At 39.5% G+C, this 23,386-nt stretch overlaps 3 protein-coding genes and 1 pseudogene across 4 annotated transcripts in view; 1 reads left to right on the top strand and 3 right to left on the bottom strand.

Moving 5' to 3' along the window:
- The window catches only part of ALKBH1 (alkB homolog 1, histone H2A dioxygenase), a 32,421-nt gene extending 32,012 nt beyond the window's left edge, over positions 1–409 (bottom strand). Inside the window, exon 1 of the mRNA XM_079914653.1 lies at positions 201–409. Within this exon, the coding sequence (XP_079770779.1) occupies positions 201–392 (192 nt within the window). The 5' untranslated portion in view covers positions 393–409. The remainder of the gene's footprint in view (positions 1–200) is intronic.
- Positions 410–473: 64 nt separating this feature from the next.
- On the top strand, positions 474–11,937 carry SLIRP (SRA stem-loop interacting RNA binding protein). Its single transcript, XM_079914652.1, has 4 exons — positions 474–596; positions 8,013–8,071; positions 11,261–11,368; positions 11,818–11,937. The coding sequence occupies exons 1-4, from the start codon at positions 500–502 to the stop codon at positions 11,887–11,889; spliced, it is 336 nt and encodes a 111-aa protein (XP_079770778.1). The 5' UTR covers positions 474–499; the 3' UTR covers positions 11,890–11,937.
- Positions 2,256–6,219, bottom strand: LOC307182921 (RAD52 motif-containing protein 1-like; annotated as a pseudogene). Its single transcript has one exon. The product of its transcript is annotated as an RAD52 motif-containing protein 1-like (transcript).
- A 466-nt stretch (positions 11,938–12,403) lies between the features above and the next one.
- The window catches only part of SNW1 (SNW domain containing 1), a 35,359-nt gene continuing 24,376 nt past the window's right edge, over positions 12,404–23,386 (bottom strand). The window contains exons 10-14 of the mRNA XM_079914650.1: positions 19,224–19,365; positions 16,328–16,424; positions 13,218–13,335; positions 12,698–12,861; positions 12,404–12,621 (exon numbers count right to left, since the gene is read on the bottom strand). Of these exons, the coding sequence (XP_079770776.1) occupies positions 12,423–12,621; positions 12,698–12,861; positions 13,218–13,335; positions 16,328–16,424; positions 19,224–19,365 (720 nt within the window). The 3' untranslated portion in view covers positions 12,404–12,422. The remainder of the gene's footprint in view (positions 12,622–12,697; positions 12,862–13,217; positions 13,336–16,327; positions 16,425–19,223; positions 19,366–23,386) is intronic.

Below are 23,386 nucleotides of genomic sequence, written 5' to 3'. Positions count from 1 at the left end.
CTGCGTGGAAAAATGGTCAATAGAGCCCTTCATCGCCAAAGTGTGATACTTTCTGGGCAGTTCAACTGTGCACCCATGGAAGGCGGGGATCGCTCAATAACCATCAGTCTGGAAGCGAAAAGAGGATAGGAGAACACTGAAACCTCTCCAAGAAGCGAGGCGTGGCGACGGGGAGGTGCGCGCCGCTCCTCTCTCCGTACCTTGTGGGCACCAGGTCCCGTGCCGCGGGCTGCGTGGGCTACCGAGAAGTCGATGACCCCTCCCAGGTCTACGGTCCCGGGGCGGCTCTGCCGGTAGAAGCGGAAAAGCTTCCGAAAGGCGTCCTCCCCAGGCTCCGCCGCCAGCGTCGCCACAGAGCCCACGGCGGCCGCCATCTTCCCCATCTCCCCCATCTCGCTGCCCGGCCTCCTTTGACCCGGAAGCTGATTTCCGTGCTCCGGATCAGGCAAGTTCTTCCGGGGTCGTGACCTCAGGTCACTGGAGGTCTCTCATTCTGAAGATGGCGGCTTCGGCAGCGAGGAGAGCGGTCGCACTGCGTACGAATATCCGCCGGCCGGTTGCGTTTGTCAGAAAAATTCCATGGACCGCGGCCTCGAGTGAGTTGCAGATGTAGTAAGGGCGGAAGTTTTAGGTCCAAGCAATCCTGAAAAACCTTGCTTTCTGCGGAGCACTTAAATCAGCGTGGCGGTTGGATTAAGGCGGCTGAGTATGCTTCTGAGCAAGCCACTGAGTAGGAAAAAAGTTTGTTTGCAATTAGCCGTGTAGGGATGCCCCTTGAGGTTTTGGGGCACGTATTCACGGTCTCTAGCCTTTCGGAGTTTAAAGGTTTAGTTACTTGGAAATTTAAGACTAACGATTTAGAAGGGGTTATTTTGACGGCAGGGTGGAGGATGGATTCAAAGTGGCAAAAGTAGTTTCAGTGATTTAGTTCAAAAGTGAGGATTTCAGGGTAGTGATAGAAGGAAGGGTCAGATTCACTTATGTTAACCAAACAAAATCGACAGATGGCTTGAATGGGGGAAGAGTACGGATGGGGGAAAGGGTGGAATGACTTACAGGTTTTTAGCGTTGGTGAATTTCGTGGTTAGAATGTAGGAGAAGCACATCGAAAGAAGATGAGGAGTAAAGTTTAAATGTGTTTAGTTTGAAAAACCTGTGAGGTCTCCGTTAGTTGGACAGAGGACGGTGTGTATCGATGGAGAAATGCACTCTGAAGCCGTACTCCTTGGGTTAGAGTTCCAGCTTGGCCATTTGGTAGTTGTGTAACCTGACTAACGGAAGTAACTGGGGAAAAGGGCTCACTACCGTGCCTCAGTTTCACCATCTACAAAATGGAGTCAAAAATAACTTCCTCCTAGGATTGTTGATTGGATTAAATGAATTTATATGTAAACTGCTTAGACTTGTGCTCAATACAGAGTAAATACTCAATAAATGATAGTTGTTTTCATGATTACAAAAATTGAAGCTCATGAGAGAGGCCTAGGTTGGAGATAGAGGGCTGGGAGTAATCAGTACTGAAATCTCTCACCAACGTTGATTTTTGTCAGCTGCAGTTTTGAGTTAAGGTTTTTACATATGCTTACAAAACTTTAAAAATCCGTGGTCACTTTTGCAGACATTCAGGTATCAGGTCAGCTCCCTTAAACAAGGAATGGAATGAGTGTGGGTAGTAGAATGGGAAATAGATCAGTTTGTGCCCCACCTTCTCAGACCACACCCAGCAGAATGTCTTGCTTTAGGCCCTGTGAAACTGGAAAGGCCGAGGGGTTTCTGCAAGCATCTTGCAGATGCGTTTCCAGACCATAATGGACTTGCTCAAGATCCTTAAAGAGTGTATAAAATACGACCTTGACTACAGTCTCTCTCAGTTCATTCATTCAGCAGATGTTTAAGGAGTATCTGTTATGTGGTAGGCATTGTTCTTGGTGTTTGCAGCTGTTTTTCCATAACAGTTGCAGGTAATTTGGGAAAAGGGTTACTTTCTAGAGCTAGTTTGTTTTGGAAGTGAATGTTTTCTAGAACTTTTAATACCTGGTTTAAAACTATTTTGTTTATCCTCCAGTAATATGTTCTGTGTGAGAGCCTGATCTTGCCAACTGGTTTGATCAAGAGCACTACAGAAATTTAGCACTACAGAAATTTATTAGAGCACTACAGAAATTTATTAGAGCACTACAGAAATTTATTAGAGCACTACAGAAATTTAGCCCCTGTGGCTGGTTGAAGGATTACTGGACATTTATTTATTCATTCAGCAAATATTGCCCTGTTGTGTACCAATCACTGTGGACATAGTGGACTAAACACTTGGCAAGCTTATGGTATAGTGGTGGGGGTGAGGAGACTTACAAACAACAAATATAGGCAGTTTTTGAACCAGTGAGGTTTAAATGAACTAGGGTGGTGAAACAGGTAACATGAAATGTAAATCAGTGAAAGTACAAGCACTGTAGTACAGAAGAGAAAGCGATCATGTAGTTTTTTGTTTTTTGTTTTTTTCAAATTTAATGTGTGATTTTTAATAGATCCTGTGTTGAGGGGGGACATTTTAAAAACACATTTAGGAAACAATTTGGAAGTTTAAAATATATACTGGTGTTACCAAGTCCAAGCTTGTGCTACTCACTGCACAACAGGCCAGTAAATTGAGAGATGAGTTGTTGGGTGGGGCAAAGAATAGCAGCTTTATTCGGAAAGCCAGCAGACCAAGAAGACGGTGGACTAGTGTTCCAAAGAAACACCTTCCCTGAGTTAAAATTCAGGCTTCTTTTATGCTGAAAGGGAAGCGGGTAAACCCCTGGTTCCAGCCAGACTCCGGAGGGGATGTGTTAATTTCTTCTTTGGAACAGCCATTCACAGGTGGGCCTGGTCCGGACATTTCCTATGAGCTAAACAAAGGTACTTTAGCTTAACACTCATTACCAGGGAGGCAGGGTTCCCAGAGATGGGCCATTATGTATAATTTTTTTTTTTTTAAAGAAGATGTTGGGGTAGGAGTTAATTAATTGATTAATTAATTATTTTGCTGTGTTGGGTCTTTGTTTCTATGCGAGAGCTATCTCTAGTTGTGGCAAGTGGGGGCCACTCTTCATAGCGGTGCGTGGGCCTCTCACTATCGCAGCCTCTCTTGTTGCGGAGCACAGGCTCAGTAGTTGTGGCTCACGGGCCTAGTTGCTCCGCGGCATGTGGGATCCTCCCAGACCAGGGCTCGAACCCGTGTCCCCTGCATTAGCAGGCAGATTCTCAACCACTGGGCTACCAGGGAAGCCCCATTATGTATAATTTAAGCTTTATAGGCAACATCCCTTTAGTGATTAACTTGTCATAGAATACAAAAGTTCTTCCCTATTACACTGGGAGTTAGATGAAATTAGGAAATTATCATTGACTTGTGTGATAATGATATTGTGGCTATAAATTATGTCTTTATTCCTAGGACAGGAGTGCTGAAGTATTGAGAGACGTAATGGCACTGATGTGTGTATCTTACTTAAAATGTTTTTGAAAAACTACATATATATGCATGCATATAGATATGTGTATATGACAAAATGTTAAGAATGACTGAATTTAGATTGTGGGTGGATTTGTACATCTCTGGTTGCAGCCAATATGTGTAGATGTCACTACCTAATTCAGGAAGCAATTTTTTGAAAACTCCTCACTGTTTAACTGTTACACCTCAGGGAAGAGGATCTATGTTCATTTTGTGGGGTCTCTCCTCTGGCCATGCCCAATGATCACATCAATCTCCAGAGAACAGTTCAGCTTCCTATCTATGCTTCCCAGAGCTGTTAATTTGTTCTTGGTAGAGATGGACAAATTAATGTATTGTTTCTTCTTTTACTTCCTGTTCTTAGAGAACAAATTTAAATAAGTGACTTTTTGTCCTATATTGAGGTTAACATCCAGTTTCTCTATGGATCCACTGGTGTGTTTTAACATAGTATTGTGGGTCATCACCTTTACTACTCCCAACTTCAGCACAGCTACTCACACACTACACACTCACATCCCGGAAGGTCTGTGTGTGCCTCAGTTTGACTCTGCTAGGTGAACAATGCTTATTTTTTTATATGTATAACTGATTTACTTTGTTATAAAACAGAAACTAACACACCATTGTAAAGCAAATATATTCCAAAAAAGATGTTAAAAAAACAAAAAACAATAAAATAAAATGTTGCCATTTCCTCCAAACTCTCAGTATTCACGTCTCGTTATTAATTCACCACTCTGTTATTAGGGGTTACCACTGAATCAGTGATGACTCCAGAACTTCTGTAGAAGGGGTTTGGGGCAGGTGAGCAATTCATTCTGGGAAAGAGAGTCTAAAAGCAAGTGAATGGCTGTTAAATTAGCATGGGCAAACTTCCCACATCCCACCTTGTCTCAACAGAGCCATTAACCTAGAAAAAACTACAGTGTCACTTTTCAGAGGTCTACCCTGTGTGCACACATGGAGAAGACACTTAGAATGTTAAAGTCAGCATGTTAAGCAATTTTCTTGAAATACTGTAACTAGCACCCTATTTACTTTCTTCACAGTCCTTTTCATAATCTATTTAATTTTAGTCCTTTTTAATTGTCTGGTACACCTTTAACACCTAAACTCCAAGAGAGAAGGAGCTTCATCTTATTTCCAGTGCCTAGCACATAATGGTTTCTAAATGGAACTGATTCCAAAATTGGCCTCATTTAGGAAAGGATCTGTTGTTATAATCAGGTTTCCAAAATCTTTAGTATCAATACGGAATCCTTTCCTCTCACATTTCACAGGAAGCTAAACTTCTTAAAGCCCAAACATGGATACGTCTGAAGTTTCCTTGACTGATTTAAATTGAATTAAAATAATTATATTGTACAGGAAAAACTTTCAAAATTTTTACATTTTTCAGAACATAACCACCTTTTCTTTCTCTACTTTCTTCCCTTCGAAACAAACTTTGCAACACTGGGGTGAGTTAAATAATCAGAAATCTAGCCCCAAATTAAGCTCTCAATGACATGAAACACATTTTTTGCTCCTTTTTAATAAAAATCCTATATGCAGTATGTTAATGTTTTCTTTTAGAAATTACGTTGACAACTTAATCCCTAATTTGAGGCATCCATATAATTGGTTTACAGAAAGGTTCTTCGGCAAAATATTTAACACAAGATATATATGAGATGCTGAGATCTGGGTAATATACGTTACTTGAAAGGCATGAATAGTTTTTAAACACTGTAGCATAATCACACTTAAGGCCATAGTTACTTTCTTCCCAAATCCCTGCAATTCTATTAGAGGGGAGTTCTAAAAGGCCTGTGTCTTCTCCTGTGTCCACAACTGTAGACGTACACTGATGGCCCTCAATCCTGCTCTCCAAACTTCAAATAAGGGGCCAGAGACAAGGCTCGGGACTTGGAAAAGTCCTAGAAATTCCCTGCCTCCAAAGCAGTTTCAGAGTTTCACCTTTTCCAAAGGATGACAGAGCTGAGTAGACATGCCAAAGTCTTCCAAATCCTGCTGGTTGTTTTGAATTATGGCTACACTGGCTGTGTACCCCTTGAGTTTTTATCTCCACATACTTGAATTAAATCCTGTAGTTCCTCTTCGGTTCTAGCATCTGTGACCTCTTCACACCGTCTATATGCCACAGCTATTTTACCACTTTCTAAAACCACAGTCAGCAGTTTCTGGAATGCATCTCTCATAGCCTTCTGAACAGCAACCTTCTGGGTTACCTTCCTTTTCATAAGGAATGATAATGACCCTTCCTGCAAGTTATCCAAAGGTTCCTCAGCCATGCCAACTTCGGGACTCCTGCACTCGTGGGAGGGCAACACCACCTCTTGATGATCCTTTTTGACCACCCATTGAAACCAAAGTAGTAATTTGCCAATTCTTGGCATCTGGAGCTGTTTAGGGCAGGTGTATTATGTTGAACCGCCTTATGTCTGGTGCCGAGACGAACCTTCACTGGAGATGTCTGAAAAAGTTGGTTCTGTACGCATGGCTTTTGGGCTCTGTGGGCATCCCTTGCTGAATAAAACTTGATGATGGCATAGAACCCAGGACCGGCCACTGCTGCGTTTGGGAAGACTCGGACCGAATACAGAAGGCCAAACTGGGAGAAGATTACAAGGCCTCGGCCGTGGGTCCAGAGCTCAGCACACCAGCAAGGTTTTGTCACCCGCGATGGGAACCGCAAAAGGTACCAACTCCACCATTTTACCGTCACCGCGCGTGCGCGGCTCGGGGCGCAAGCGGACTGCGCCTCAACAATGCTTATTTTGAACTCTTTGCCTGCTGCTGCCTGCTAGCTAAAAGGTCAGCAGTATTTTCAGTGTTTCAGTATTTTAAGGTTAGGCTGCTGGTTTGCGTCAACAACAAACAGTAGTTAGGAGAAGGAGCAGCTGATGGGCTCAGCCAGCGTCGCAGGCCAATAAAGGCTGTTTCACAGGGCCAGGGAAGGGTCTCTTCACAGTACAAGTGGTCGGTCGGGCTGATGCAGTGAGGCTGCTCAGTAACTTACTGGGAAACCAAGGGCGGTGGGCACACACTTGAAGGCTGCAGGCACTTTGGGCAGAGTGAGGAGCAGCGCGAACGTTCAGCTTCGGGGCCAAAAGGAAACCGGGGATCCTGCCGCCATCTGCGCAGCCATCCGGTCAGGGACACGCGGTACCCACTTATCCAAGTCCGGGTGGGCAGCCACGCGGCGGGGAGGAGGCCAGCGGCGGCCAGGTGGGATCTGGTAAGGATTCAGCAGACGCTCTGGGGGAGGCGGGCTCCAAAGGTGTGCAGCGAGCCCCGAAGCTGCCGGCGCCCTCCGTGTCCCCTTCAATGAGATACACCTGGGCGCGCAGCCAGAGTGCTGGAGACATTAGGGAAGCTGTGAGGCCTCAGCTGCATGCATACGGCCAAGTTTGTTGGACACCTTCGAGTCCCCAGGCCTGGTGAACTACACTGGGGGTGAGCCACTGCTGCACGGTTAAATTTGAGCCTGGGCCTCTGCAAACCTGTGAGTTCTGGTTTGCAGCTGCAGGCTGTGCAGGAAAAGTAGCACCCACACTTCCTCGTCCCAGTCTCACGCTTCACGCTCTTCCTGGGCGCCGAGAGTATCATGACGTACGGATCCCGCACCCACCCAGCCCTGCACAGCTACTGCAGCAGGTGCGGGGTGCAGAGTTTCCACACATTAGTCTCTCACCCCAGCGTTTACAGCGTCACCCCACACTTCCTGGACGCGGGCACGCCGATCGTGTAGTTTTTGATCTTTAAAATAATCCACTATTCATCTTTGAGGCCTCACAGGGTTAGTATGTTGTCTTGTTTTGCGGTAGGAGCCCAATAAAATCTGTGAATGTTTTTGGCCTGGGTCTTGAAGGATAGATACAATTTAGGCAAAAGGAGATTGGATTACTACATGTTAAAGGGAAAGAACAGCAGGCAAAGACAGGAATCCACAGGACAGATACACAGATTTTCATTTGTTGTACTAGAAAGTAACTATGGGCATGCAATGGGAAGTAAGGCAGGAAGGATAGGTAGGGTCGACTCAACAAACTTAAGAGTAACAACGATATAACCCAATGTAAACTGTAAATAATGAAAGGCAAGTAAATTGAGATTTTATTTGGAAATCTCTAATATAGCTAACAACATGCTGTACTGTAATTGTTTTTCTGTCTTCTGTGTAATCTTCTGAGGGATTATAATCCATGCGTTTAGCACAGTACCTGGTGTGGTGAAGACACTCAGTATTTGCTGGGGATGAAGATTACAGTCAACTCAGCAATTTATCTGTCCATGTTCCCACCTCATCACCTTCCCAAATCTAGTACATTACAATTTTATAATCAATACCATAGCTATTTCCTAGATCTTAAGGCTTCAAGGGAATACAAAGTAACTCCCGTTCACAAGAAGTTTGGGAGCTCTAGGAGCCCTTTTGGTTTCTATATCAATCTAGGATGGAGGATACAAAATTAACAACTCTTAATAGTTTTCTCTTCTTACACAGGTGAACTGAGAGAACACTTTTCACAATTTGGCCATGTACGAAAGTGCACTGTTCCTTTTGTGAGTATTATCTTTTTTAAAAAAAGTAATAATGTTATCCTCTAATTCTTGATTTTTTTGTGTGAAAGCATCAATTTATAGAATTTGTAATGAAGTGAAGCTGTTCAGTCTTTGTTGATTAAATTATGGGTGATACTGCTTTAAAAAAATAAACCTTATCCTAGGTATTTGAGGTATTTGTGTTAGTTTTTTGTTGTTGCATAAAATTATGACAAACTTAATGGCTCAAAACAACACACATACATTATCTCACAGTTTGTACAGATCAGGAGTCCAGGCATAGCTTTGCTGGGTCCTCTATTCAGAGTTTCACGTAGCTGTGATCAGGTGTCAGCTGGAGCTGCAGTCTCATCAGAGGCTCAACTGGGAACGATTGATTTCCAAGCTCCCTTAGGTTGTTGGTAGAATCAGTCTTTCAGCTGTAGGAGTGGGGTGTCTGCTATCTTCCTGGCTTTCAGCTGGAGGCTGCTCTCAGCTCCTAGGAACTGCCTGCAGTTCCTTGTTAGCCAGCTTCTCTCCCATGTGGCAGCTTGCTTCAAAGTCAGCAAGGGAGTTTCTCTGGTCTGGTAAGATAGTTTTATAATGTAGTCTTTGGAGTGACACGCCATCATCCTTGCTGTATAACCTGATCAAGGGAGCAATATCCCATCACTTTTGCTATATTCTTATGGTTAGAAGCGTGTCATAGGCCTTGCCCACATTCAAGGGGAGAGATTATACAGGGTCAACATGGTGGGACACATGGAGATCTTGGGGCTGTTTTGGAATTTTGTCTATTACAGTGTTGTAATAAGGACTTCAGAGAGTAGAGGATAATTTTATCATAAAACTAACTGGTGGAGAATATTTTAACCTTTATCCTCATTGAGTTGAGTGCTTTTTGTGTGTGTTTCTATTTGTTACATTTTCTTTGCCTCCTCATGAGGGTTCAGAAATCAATCTATAGGGAATTCCCTGGCGGTCCAGTGGTAAGGACTCTGTGCTCTCACTGTGGAGGGCGTGGGTTCAATCCCTGGTGGGGGAACTAAGATCCCACAAGCCTCGGGGTATGGCATAAATAAGTAAATAAGTTAAAAAAAAGTAATGGAGTCCTTTAATTCCAAAAAAAAGTCTTAAAAAAATCAATCTATAGATTTGTTCTACTTTATCCTGGGCTGTCTTTTTCTGTGGACTCTAGATTACTGTTTTTTGGGGTGTGTGATGTGAATACACAGATTTACACATGCTTCACTAAAACTGCTTTTTTTCTCGTGGCACTGAAAAGGCTGTGGTAAAGTATCAACTTAAATTCTTAACGCTTGGTTAAACGTTACTTGCCTTACAAAGATCTAACAGATTACGCATATCCAGTGCTAGTAAAGGTGTAGGGAAACTGGTACTGAAATTGTTGAGAAGTTAACTGATACCTTCACTGAAGGGTAATTTGGCAAAATCTATTAACAGTAAGAATTTGCCTTTGATCTAGCAGTTCCATTTCTAGGAATTTATTCTACAGAAATGTGAGGTCAAGAATGTTCAAAACAGCATTGTTTAATAATATCATAATTGGAAAATCTAAGTGTTCATCAGTGGGGTTGGTTAAATAGATACTAATTCATTGATACAATGGGATTTATAGTTGATTAAAAAAATGAGCATGCGTATTACAGACATGAAAATCTATAAGCATAAAAAATAGTTTTAAAAGTGTATGAAATTGGGCTTCTCTGGTGGCACAGTGGTTGAGAGTCCACCTGCCAATGCAGGGGACACGTCCAGGAAGATCCCATATGCCGCGGAGCGGCTGGGCCCTTGAGCCATGGCCGCTGAGCCTGCGCGTCTGGAGCCTGTGCTCCGCAACGGGAGAGGTCACAACAGTGAGAGGTCCGTGTACCCTCCCCCCCAAAAAAAGTGATGAACTTTGTATTTTTTGAAGAGCATTAAAAAAAATGTTTCTTGGGAATTCCCTGGCAGTCCAGTGGTTAGGACTCCGTGCTTCTACTGCAGGGGGCAAAGGGTTCGATCCCTAGTTGGGGAACCAAGATCCCACATGCCACGTGGCCAAAAAATAAATAAAAATATTAAAAAATAAAGTTTCTCCAAAAGGTAACATTTTTCTTGGTTGCCATTTCCCTCTTAAAAGAATTTAGGAGCCAGAGTTAACAGATTTTAGATTTAAACATGAGGTTTTGATTCTTGGGAAAATTAAGTAATGTGTAACAGGAAGAAAATTAGTTTCTAGTAACAAGTTCATTGTACTCAAGTTAGAAATGCAGGTTCCAATTTTAGATACATAGTATCTAAATTTTAGCACAAAAATGTTAATGCCTTTACAAATGGAAATGGCCACCTGGAGTAGAGTGCTTTAGAAATCGTCCTATCTCAGGTAAGGAGTGAATCACTGGGACATTAACAGAAACTTTTCCTGTGTTCTAGGTTAATACTTATAAACTTACCTTCCAGGTATATGGGGGCAATTTCCAAGAATGTGTTTTTGGGGGCAGAGCACAACATAACTTTGTAACAAGACTGATGATGTACATTGAGTGAATAGACATCTTGGCCTTTTTTACATAGAAGGGCTGGAGGGCTAGGCGGGGTACGTCTAAGCACACTAGAATCTCTGATGTATAAGACATATAGAATCTGATGTATAGGTTGAATGATAAGCACTCTGTCTTTTGCACAAAGGGAAGTAGCAGAACTGCTTAAATTAACCAGAAGTCTAGAACTAGGTAAATAAGGGTAACTTTTTTTCCCTTTTTCATTAGGAGCATGTGATGATAATGATGGTAGTTGTGATGAGGGTAGTTAATCTCAGAAATTACTAGAAATGCACCTAGGTCTTAAGGGTTAATTTTCTAGTTTCTAGAAGTGAAGAAGTTAGAAACAGGAAGAGTACTTCTTTATGTGATCAAAATTTCGCTTGACTGTTGCTGTTAATGGTTTATATCTAGAATGACAGAGAAAGCTCTTTACTCATATTTTATTTCTCCAGTGGCGGTAGAGAAGCAGAGAGAGTGTTATGATTAAGAGATTAAGCTTTGGGTAAATAGGAGAGTATTTGTATTAAAGCAGGGTTTTTTATATTTATTAAAATGTGTTTTACTCCATTTTGGCAGATGAAAAAGTTGGTAGTTTGATTTGGAACTCCTGGAAACTTTCTCAAGTTCATGATTATTAATCTCTTCCTAAATTTTGAATTTTTAGGACAAAGAGACTGGCTTTCACAGAGGTATGGGTTGGATTCAATTTTCTTCAGAAGAAGAACTTCACAATGCACTACAACAGGAAAATCATGTTATTGATGGAGTAAAGGTAAATATTTTTCTGTATCATGTCATGAGCTTTCTGTATATCAGTTAAATAGGTCAGAAGTGTGAAATGACAGGGACTTTGGAGGATGTGTACTTTAATGTTTGTTAAAGAATGGTGGTGGTGGGAGAGTGCCCAGTTCTAAAAGGTCTGGAAAGGGAAGTACAAGAAGACACTTTAATGGTTAGCAAGGTATATGCAACACAGAACGGTGGAAACAGCAGGGAGACCCTGGTTGAAATCCTGGCTTTTCCACTTACTGTGTGATCTTGGGCCAGACTGATTTACAATTTTTAATTGAAGTTCAGAGAGTCTTAAGTACAAGGAACAAATAACATCCTTTGACTTCCTGGTGCTGACTCCCTAATAAAACAACAGTTTTCAGTTTTAATGTTTTCGCAGACATTGCCTTTCCTTAGAGTGCTTATTATGTGATTGCTTTTTTTTCCCAGCTCCATGTTCAAGCTCAAAAACCCAAAGCTTTGCAAGGGGACCAAACATCTGATGAAGAGAGAGATTTTTGAGAACATCACTGCCTATTAAATAAAGTAAACAAAACTGGAAATTCTGTCTAAATGTTTTTATTGGAAACAGATAGTTGCACCAAGCAAGAGCTTACTTTCCCCACTCCAAATTAAAACAGAGCACAACAGGGGCCAACATCATTTGGCAGGACACTTCCAATATGTGAACATCCTTCTTTCTACGCACTGTGGTTGGGCTAACTTTATTTGTAAGCAGTCATTCTTAGACAAAATATTAACCCCAAAGTACTAATGTCACTCGAAAGGGAAGTGGCCTTAATTTCATGTGTGGGGCAGTATGTTCTGTAAATGCCAAAAGGTGGGAGAAAACACAAACACAACCCACTCTTTAAAAAAAACTAAATAATTCAAAGTAGAATTTTTCCATCCCCCCCTTTCTCCTATAATAAAAAGTAGTGCTGGGCTCTGACACCCAGATTTTGTTTTCATCCTGGCCATTTACAAAGTGTACCCCTATATGACTTTCATCATTAGGGTTATGAATAATAGTTCATTCACTCTGAAGAAAGTATCTACTCCTTTCTCCTCTTCTTGCCTTCGTGCTCATGTTCCTTGGGGCGGCTGCTATCTGAGGGTCTTTTAGAGCCACCGTGCTGTTTGGCTTCTTCCAAAAATTTGTCCAAACCAAAAGGATCCTCCTCAAACTGAACTGGTCCTTCTCGGCCTCTTTGTCTACGGTCTGAACCAGAAAACTCCTTATCGGGAACAAATCTAAGGAAAAAGAAACGACCATGAACTACTTTGTTTTCACTGGTGCAGACACAAACTAAACTGTCTGCCTTGGTACCTGTTAGTCTTTATCCTGGCTTCTAGGTCATCACCATACATGTCCTTGTCCAGATTTTTACTGGGCCTGTAAATATTCTGGGCCATATCTTTACCACCTCTCCAGGCTTGATCATAAACATTGTAAATTTCATCTTCTCCACCTGCAAAACCACTGTCCATACCCTGTGGAAAAATAGAGGATGTTAAAAATGTACGTTATTATTTATTAAAAGTTGAATCTGATTACATTCTTGTGAAGAGTAAAAACCCTTGCTCATTTATAGCTCACATTTTCAGTAATCTGAACTGCAAATAAAAAGGTCATTAAAGAACAGTCACAAAGTCCATTAACTTTTGTTCATACCCGCTTTGGGTTCTTAGGTTAAGTGTGGTGCTCACTAACAACTGACTGCTTTAGCATAGTGGTCTTTAAAATTGGAGGATACTAGTATGTTAATTTCCTTTTCCCTGAGGATTGGTATTGGATTGGTATACATTCATATAACAGCTAATATATGCTATTTCTAGACTCTTTGTACCTTGGATTGGTTGAAGAGCCTTTGGTCATACTGAACTTCATTGGAAGTCCGAGGATTGGGCACACCCAGAGCAATGACTTCGCTGATATCTCGATTTTCATTTCTCTGCAGTTTCGACCTGTTTTGAAATACCATGTCACAAACTGAAAATTCTTCACAAGTTGAATTTCCACTTAAATACAATCGATATCAGAAGCAGAGTAAATATGTACATTCACATCTTGTGAATATATATATTCCTTGATAATGCATCATCAGGATGGCAGCTCTTAAGGCATTTCAGATACATGATTATAAGAGATAGGGTTTTACAGTTAAGCCTTCATGATAGCAGAAAAGAACTGCTAAGAGACCCTTCTTTCCTTGAGATAAAATTGGTATATAACATATAAGTTTCAGGACTACAACATAATTCAGCATCTGTATACCCTACACAAAGTGATCACCAAAAGTCTAGTTACTATCCATCACCATACAATTGACCTTCAGCCATTTCACCAATCCCTCAACCCCCTTCCCCTCTGGTAACCACCAATCTGTTTTCTGTATCTATGAGTTTGTTTTTGTTTTGTTTTGTTCATTTTGTTCTGTTTTTGTAGACTTCACATGAGTGAAATCACACAGTATTTTTCTTTCTCTGACTTGTTTCACTTGGCATAATACCCTCAAGGTTCATCCATGTTGTCACAAATGGCAGGATTTCATTTTTATGCCTGAGTTGTATTCTAGTGTACACACACATGCCCCAGATCATCTTTATCCATTCATCTGTTGATGGGCACTTAGGTTGCTTCCACATCTTGGCTATTGTAAATAATGTTGCAGTGAACACAGGGATGCATATACTTTTTTGAATTCGTGTTTTTGTATTCTTCAGAAAAATGCCCAGAAGTGGAATAGCTGGATCATATGGTAGTTCTATTCTTAATTTTTAAAGGAATCTCCATAGTGTTTTCCATACTGACTGTACCAATTTATACTCCCACAAACAGTGCATGAGGGTTCTCTTTTCTCCACATCCTCTCCAATGCTTGCTATTTCTTGTCTTTCTGATAACAGCCATTCTAACAGGTGTGTGGTTTTAATTTGCATTTCCCTAATAATTAGTGATGTTGATTATCTTTTCATGTGCCTGTTGACCATCTGCATATCTTCTTTGCAAAAATGTCTATCCAGATCCTCTGCCCATTTAATTGGGTTTGTTTTTTTGTTGTTGAGTTGTATGAGTTCTTTATATATTTTAGATATTAATCCCTTGTTGGATATATGATTTGCAAGTATCTTCTCCCATTCAGTAGGCTGCCTTTTCGTTTTGAAGATGGTTTCCTTCACCGTGCAGAAGTTTTTAGTTTAATATAGTCCCATTTATTTTTCCTTTTGTTTCCTTTGCCTTTGGAGTCAGATTCACAAAAAACATTGCTAAGACCAATGTCAAAGAGCTTATTACTACTTGTGTTTTCTTCTAGGAATTTTATGGTTTAAGGTTTTACATTCAAATCCTTAATTCATTTTGAGTTAATTTTTGTGCATGGTGTAAGATAGTGGTCTAGTTTCATTCTTTTGCCTGTAGCTGTCCAGTTTTTCCAATACCATTTATTGAAGATACTGTCCTTTCTCAAAAGAATCATTCTTGATATGGAAGTCTTTAATACAAGCAATCACCTTGTAATGCATGCTGAGATATGAAACTGCTATGGTCTATATCTGCTATTATAAAGGGTTAGGGGGAGTAGATGCAAATTAGATGTATCACATGAATCATTTTCAATAAGCTAGAGTCAGTTCTTTTACCTAACCACACTTAGTAAGTTTATTCTATTAGAATTCTGAGGTAAACATGTCAATGACTGGATTACTCAGTAAGATTTTTGACATTCAGATTAACTTAATTCCCCTGCTGTTTCAGTACATATGAAATCTACATCGCAGTGATACCATAGTAACCATCATCATTTATTTTACTAGAGACTTAGGTCTTAAAATGATTTCTATAGACAATCTAATTTTCATACAATCACAAGTTTACAGCTTTTCTATGTTATCAATTCTCATAGTTACATTACTGGTTTTAAGGGCTCAATTTATCCACAGAGCCATTTTGATTTTTGCAGCTTAGGAATTTCAGACTAAGAGTGTCATTAACTGTGCACTTTCATACTTTGTTCCTCTCTCCTACACTGTACATTTAAACACAACTCTAAATTCAGATTTTCTGCTTCCCTATGACTTCACTCATCAGGGAGATGAAATATGCCATTAAACAACAAAGAACACCACCAGCAGGAATCTGTCGTAGATACGACTTGAAAAAATAGATTGTATCAGCTCAGAGGAGGATGAGAGCATGGAAAACTGCTTATTTGGAAAGAAAATGTTTTACATTTGCATTTAACCCTTACTCAGAATTCCACCTCTGTATTACAGCATGTCTTCAACGTTTCAGCAATTTCAGTCCTCGGCCTTTGGTGAACCACAAACTTCACTAATCCCTACTTTATTCCCAGTCTCCATACATGTATTTCCCTTGTTCTATACAAGTCTGTACTTACTAAGAGCACTCTGTCAATTTTCCTAAGTAATTTGAAATGACAGCTCTGTCTTTCTGAATTTTAAGTAAAACTGCTCATGAAAAGAGGCTGACCTTCACTTCTTACAAAACCTGCTCTTCTTCCCCACTGTACTTGGTACAGTACTCTGCACGTGAAAGGACCTCAATAAAGGTACAGAAGCTTATTTCCTGTCTAGAGGAATAGGCACATGATAAATTTGTCTCACCATTTGAAACAGGAAAAGAACAGACCAGAACAGGCATATCCTCAACTTTCTATTCACAAACATGATCTCAATTCCCTTTTCTATATCCCCATCATTCTCAATTCTAGCTGACTCTACAAGGTAATGGAAGAAAAGATAACTTCCATGGGTAGTTACTTCTTCTGCTAAGACAGAGTAAGCAGTTAAGTGCAAGAAAATAAGTGCTGATTTATTAAGTTATCAACCTGAAGAGGAAAGAGAGAGAAGCAAACTGGTCTTAGTGCACTAAACCTCCTCTCTAAAAGGTTCACAGAGGCCACTCTTCATAATTCGTATTTATCTCAAATAGTACCTACCTCTTATCTGGAGCTGCCCTGGAAAGATTCCGGTCATGCTGTCTCTCTTTTCGCCTGTCATGCCGGATTTCATCCCTCTCACGTGCCTCCCCATCCTCTGTGTGGACACAGTTGAAAATTATTATTATTATTATTATTTTCAGTATGCGGGCCTCTCACTGTTGTGGCCTCTCCCGTTGTGGAGCACAGACTCCGGACGCGCAGGCCCAGCGGCCATGGGCTCACTGGCCCAGCTGCTCCGCAGCATGTGGGATCTTCCTGGACCGGGGCACGAACCCGTGTCCCCTGCATTGGCAGGCGGACTCTCAACCACTGCACCACCAGGGAAGCCCTGAAAATTATTTTATCACTATATTACCCATTAATATTTTGAACAAGAGAATATTCTTTAACCTTAGACAGAAAAATCCATGAATTTCTTTGTACTCACATTCAGCCCTTTTAACCTTACTTGCAATTAATTTAAATCCAACAGTATTCGTTTAATTTTTGAATGTGAATTCCAGAATCATGCATGCAGCTAAAGTGTTTAGGCATAAAGTGTACTAATATCTTTATGAAACACATCAAAGTAGTATGGTGGATTAACAGATGGAGAGAGAGCTGGGTAGGTATGTGATAAAGCAAATTTAGCAATGCTAATAGTTTTTAAATAAATGTTAACTGTAGAATCTAGGTGGTGGAGATATGGGTTTTCATTGTACAATTCTTTCAACTTTTCTATGTGTTTTAAAATTTTCATAATAAAATGTCAGGAAAAAAGAATTATGTAAAGTTTATCCTTATATTTTCAAAGACTGACTTCGAATAAAGAACCTTTTGCTCATGGTACATTGGGGCTGGCTGCACCTTGATCTGTATCTATTGTGTTTATGTCTATCTTCATTTCACTGCCCTCTCCAGGCTGAAGGGATATAGTGTAGATATAGAAGGAATACAGTGTAGAGCATGAGCTTTGGAGCCAGACTGTGTGGATTCAAATCCTGTTTCTACAACAGATTAGCAAATGTGAAATTGTGCTGATGACTTAACCCCTCTGAGACTTCGTCTCCTCCTCTGTAAAACAGTGATAATAACAGAACCACTGCATAGGGTTGCTGTAGGGATTATATAAGGTAATATATGTAAAGTGCTCAGAGTGGTGCCTGCCATAATAAACACTCAATAAGCGTTAGCTTTTATTAATATTTGGCAAGATATTTTTTAAATTTTTAACTAATTTCTCAAGAACCATTCTGTTTTTTGTTTTTGTTTTTTAATCAGTTTAGAGAACTTAGATACAGGGAAGTTTTACTCTGAATTACCTTCAGAGGCTAGGTTACAACAGGTAGCTTTTTAAATCTTGCCTCATTAAGACATATATATATGATTCAAGGAAGTGGATTACTACTTATAACCTTAGTTACTTCCCTATAGTTGAACTCTAGACTCCTATAACAAATTGTCTGCTTGACACCTCCATTTTAAACTTAACATATCCACAACTAAACTCTTAATCTTTCCCTCCCAAATATCGTCCCCCTGCAGTCTTCTCAATATTAGTAAATGGCAACTCAATCCTTCTCAAATATTTAGATCAAAACTTCTAGTCATCCTTGACTCCCTTTCTGTCATTCCTCTACCAAATCCATAAGCAAATTTTGTCAGCTCTACTTCCAAAATACTTCCAGTAACTGCCCATGTTTTCACTACCTCTCATTATTATCTCTCATCTGGATTACTGCAATAGCTTTCCAAACGGTTTCCCTGCTTCTCCAAATGACCATTCCATAGCCTTCTAACATATGCAAAATCATGTCACTCTGCTCAAAACTCTTCAAATTGCTTCCCTTGTTACTTGAAGTAAAAGCTATGTTCTTACAACGACTAGAAGGCATACATGACCTGGCCACTTTGCCCTAACTACTCTGACACCTCATCTCCTACTGCTTAGCTTTCTCAGTCTAATCCACCCATACTGGCCTCCTGCTTTTCCTTGAACACACCAGTTACACTCCCAACTCAGGGCCTTTGCACTTGCTGTTCCTTCTATCTGGGATGCTCCTCCCTCAGATATCCACATGGCTCAGTTCCTTACTTCCTTCAAGTGTTTGTGCTAATGTTACTATCTTAGAAGTGAGGCCTATTCCAACCACTCTCTCCTTCTGGCACTTTTATACTCCTTCTCTGTTTTATTTTTCTCCATAGCTATTATCACCTTCTAATATACTATATGACTAACTTTTTTTGGTCTATCTACATTCACTAAAATGCTCACTGCTATACCCCCTACCTGTCTAGTAGAAAACTCTGTGTCTAGAAGAGAGCCTTGCACACAGTAGGTGCTCAGTATGAACTGAATAATTACACTAGTCTAGGATTTATTAATGAAAGAAAAACTACCCTCATAATTTTCTTGAATTAGAATTAGTCTTCTCACTCTACCTGAATTAATATACCAATGTAGACCACTAGATAAAGCCAGAGAGAAAATACTGGCAAATTTAATGATCAAAGGCCTACAAGATAGAAAAACTCTCGATCAGTTTACCATGTGGGGGAGATGAATTATTCAGTTGGAGATAAGATTTCTCTAAGTTTCAAGAAAATTAAAATAAGAGAAAACTAAGCCTATCATTTGAGTAATATGTGATTTTTAAAAGTATACTTCTCAGAACTTTAATAACTTCTGGAGTTCTTGCATATTAGAGGCCCACATTTAAATACACATTCTTTATTTTCTACTGCTTCAGCTTAATAAGGCAGAAACTACTGTTTCACTTCTAAATTATTTCTGAAATATCTATATTTATATGTATGTACTGCTCTGTATGCAATAAAAAACAATAGAGATTTTCTAAAATGAGATAGATATTATTAACAATGCAAATTCAGTTTAGTAATGAGTATGTCATACCTTTTTCCACATGGGTTTTGATCCCAGCTCTTCTCTCCCTGGCTTTCTGGGCCATTTCTCTAAGTTTCTCTTCATGTTTCTCCTTTTCTTTTTGAGCCATCTTTCTCTCTACTTGAGCACGCATTTCCACAGCTTCACGAGCCTGTTAGTAAAGTCAGATGTTAAATAAGACACTACTGGGGATAAAGAATTACAGCTGTCATGTAACTCCCTGACTAAACTCTGGCTTGAAAGAAGTTATAAAGAATTCAAATTTGTTACTGCCGATTAAAACAAAGATTCTTGTCTACAAAAAGATTACTTGTCTAGACGACATTGCAAATTTAGCTTTTTCACTCAGAGAATTGTTTTAGTGGTTGAAACTATAGTGACCCCAATCAATCTTGTAAGTCAGTGTTTCACTAATGTTTCCTCAGAAACAACCTAAAAAATAAAATTAAACAAGATTCCAGTAAAGAAAATTTCAATATCAATAACAGGAACTGGTTATATTCTCAAAATCAATCAGACCAACTCAAGATAAATCCTTAGAGGGCAGATAGCAGATGCAAGAAGAATTACAATCCTGCAGCCTGTGGAACAAAAACCACATTCACAGAAAGATAGACAAGATGAAAACGCAGAGGGCTATGTACCAGATGAAGGAACAAGATAAAACCCCAGAAAAACAACTAAATGAAGGAGATAGGCAACCTTCCACAAAAAGAATTCAGAATAACGATAGTGAAGATGATCCAGGACCTCAGAAAAAGAATGGAGGCAAAGATCGAGAAGAAGCAAGAAATGTTTAACAAAGACCTAGAAGAATTAAAAAACAAACAGAGATGAACAATACAATAACTGAAATGAAAACTACACTAGAACAAATCAATAGCAGAATAAATGAGGAAGAAGAACAGATAAGTGACCTGGAAGACAGAATGGTGGAATTCACTGCTGCGGAACAGCATAAAGAAAAAAGAATGAAAAGAAATGAAGACAGCCTAAGAGACCTCTGGGACAACGTTAAATGCAACAACATTCGCATTACAGGGGTCCCAGAAGGAGAAGAGAGAGAGAAAGGACCCAAGAAAATATTTGAAGAGATTATAGTCGAAAACTTCCCTAACATGGGAAAGGAAATAGCCACCCAAGTCCAGGAAGTGCAAAGAGTCCCATATAGGATAAACCCAAGGAGAAACACACCGAGACACATAATAATCACATTAGCAAAAATTAAAGACAAAGAAAAATTATTGAAAGCAGCAAGAGAAAAACGGCAAATAACATACAAGGGAACTCCCATAAGGTTAACAGCTGATTTCTCAACAGAAACTCTACAAGCCAGAAGGGAGTGGCATGATCATACTTAAAGTGATGAAAGTGAAGAACCTACAACCAAGATTACTCTACCCAGCAAGGATCTCATTCAGATTAAACAGAGAAATCAAAAGCTTTACAGACAAGCAAAAGCTAAGAGACTTCACCACCACCAGATCAGCTCTACAACAAATGCTAAAGGAACTTCTCTAAGTGGGAAAAACAAGAGAAGAAAAGGACCTACAAAAACAAACCCAAAACAATTAAGAAAATGGTCATAGGAACATACATATCGATAATCACCTTAAACATAAATGGATTAAATGCGCCAACCAAAAGACACAGGCTTGCTGAACGGATAGAAAACCAAGACCTGTATATATGCTGTCTACAAGAGACCCACTTCAGACCTAGGGACACATACAGATTGAAAGTGAGGGGATGGAAAAAGATATTCCATGCAAATGGAAATCAAAAGAAAGCTGGAGTAGCAATACTCATATCAGACAAAATAGACTTTAAAATAAAGAATGTTCAAAAGACAAGGAAGGACACTACATAATGATCAAGGGATCAATCCAAGAAGATATAACAATTATAAATATATATGCACCCAACATAGGAGCACCTCAATACATAAGGCAACTGCTAACAGCTATAAAAGAGGAGATCGACAGTAACATAATAATGGTGGGGGACTTTAACACACCTCACTTACACCAATGGACAGATCATCCAAAATGAAAATAAATAAGAAAACACAAGCTTTAAATGACAAAATAGACCAGATAGATTTAATTGATATTTATAGGACATTCCATCCGAAAACAGCAGATTACACTTTCTTCTCAAGTGTGCACGGAACATTCTCCAGGATAGATCACATCTTGGGTCACAAATCCAGCCTCAGTAAATTTAAGAAAATTGAAATCATATCAAGCATCTTTTCTGACCACAACGCTATAAGATTAGAAATGAATTACAGGGAAAAAAACCCTAAAAAACACAAACACGTGGAGGCTAAACAATACATTACTAAATAACCAGGGGATAACTGAAGAAATCAAAGAGGAAATCAAAAACTACCTAGAGACAAATGACAATGACAATCCAAAACCTATGGGATGCAGCAAAAGCAGTTCTAAGAGGGAAGTTTATAGCTATATAACCTACCTCAAGAAACAAGAAAAATCTCAAACAATCTAACCTTACACCTAAAGGAACCAGAGAAAGAAGAACAAACAAAACGCAAAGTTAGCAGAAGGAAAGAAATCATAAAGATCAGAGCAGAAATAAATGAAATAGAAACAAAGAAAACAACAGCAAAGATCAATAAAACTAAAAGCTGGTTTTTTGAGAAGATAAGCAAAATTGATAAACCATTAGCCAGACTCATCAAGAAAAAGAGGGAGAGGACTCAAATCAATAAAATTAGAAATGAAAAAGGAGAAGTTACAACAGGCACCGCAGAAATACAAAGCATCCTAAGAGACTACTACAAGCAACTCTATGACAATAAAATGGACAACGTGGAAAAATGGACAAATTCTTAGAAAGGTATAAGCTTCCAAGACTGAACCAGGAAGAAACAGAAAATATGAACACACCAATCACAAGTAATGAAATTGAAACTGTGATTAAAAATCTTCCAACAAAGTCCAGGACCAGATGGCTTCACAGGTGAATTCTATCAAACATTTAGAGAAGAGCTAACACCCATCCTTCTCAAACTCTTCCAAAAAATGGCAGAGGAAGGAACACTCCCAAACTCATTCTATGAGGCCACTATCACCCTGATACCAAAGCCAGACAAAGATACTACAAAAAAAGAAAATTAGAGACCAATATCACTGATGAATATAGATGCAAAACTCCTCAACAAAATAATAGCAAACGGAATCCAACAACACATTAAAAGGATCATACACCATGATCAAGTGGGATTTATCCCAGGGATGCAAGGATTCTTCAACATACACAAATCAATCAATGTGATACACCATATTAACAAACTGAAGAATAAAAACCATATGATCATTTCAATAGATGCAGAAAAAGCTTTTGACAAAATTCAGCACCCATTTATGATAAAAACTCTCCAGAAAATGGGCATAGAGGGAACCTACGTCAACATAATAAAGGCCATATACGACAAACCCACAGCAAATATCATTCTCAATGGTGAAAAACGGAAAGCATTTCCTCTAAGATCAGGAATAAGACAAGGATGTCCACTCTCACCACTATTATTCAACCTAGTTTTGGAAGTCCTAGCCACAGCAATCAGAGAGGAAAAAGAAATAAAAGGAATACAAATTGGAAAAGAAGAAGTAAAACTGTCACTGTTTGCAGATGACATGATACTATACATAGAGAATCCTAAAGATGCTACCAGAAAACTACTAGAGCTAATCAGTGAATTTGGTAAAGTTGCAGGATACAAAATCAATGCACAGAAATCTCTTGCATTCCTATAAACTAATGATGAAAAATCTGAAAGAGAAATTAAGGAAACACTCCCATTTACCACTGCAACAAAAAGAATAAAATACCTAGGAATAAACCTACCTAGGGAGACAAAAGACCTGTATGCAGAAAACTATAAGACACTGATGAAAGAAATTAAAGATGATACAAACAGATGCGGAGATATATACCATGTTCTTGGATTGGAAGAATCAATATTGTGAATATGACTATACTACCCAAAGCAATCTACAGATTCAATGCAATCCCTATCAAATTACCAATGGCATTTTTTACAGAACTAGAACAAAAAATCTTAAAATTTGTATGGAGACAAAAAAGACCCCGAATACCCAAAGCAGTCTTGAGGGCAAAACACAGAGCTGGAGGAATCAGAC

This window comes from Stenella coeruleoalba, assembly GCF_951394435.1.
Source record: "Stenella coeruleoalba genome assembly, chromosome: 2".
In the NCBI taxonomy this organism is placed as follows: domain Eukaryota; kingdom Metazoa; phylum Chordata; class Mammalia; order Artiodactyla; family Delphinidae; genus Stenella; species Stenella coeruleoalba.
Note: the sequence above shows the minus strand (reverse complement) of the source record. Positions and strands in the feature narration are given on the sequence as shown.

Bases quoted from the DNA above. Each gene is read 5' to 3' on its own strand.
- SLIRP (XM_079914652.1), top strand. From the start codon at position 500: ATGGCGGCTTCGGCAGCGAGGAGAGCGGTCGCACTGCGTACGAATATC. The intron at 597-8,012 runs GTGAGTTGCAGA...CTTCTTACACAG, and splicing joins TCCATGGACCGCGGCCTCGA to GTGAACTGAGAGAACACTTT. The intron at 8,072-11,260 runs GTGAGTATTATC...TTGAATTTTTAG, and splicing joins GAAAGTGCACTGTTCCTTTT to GACAAAGAGACTGGCTTTCA.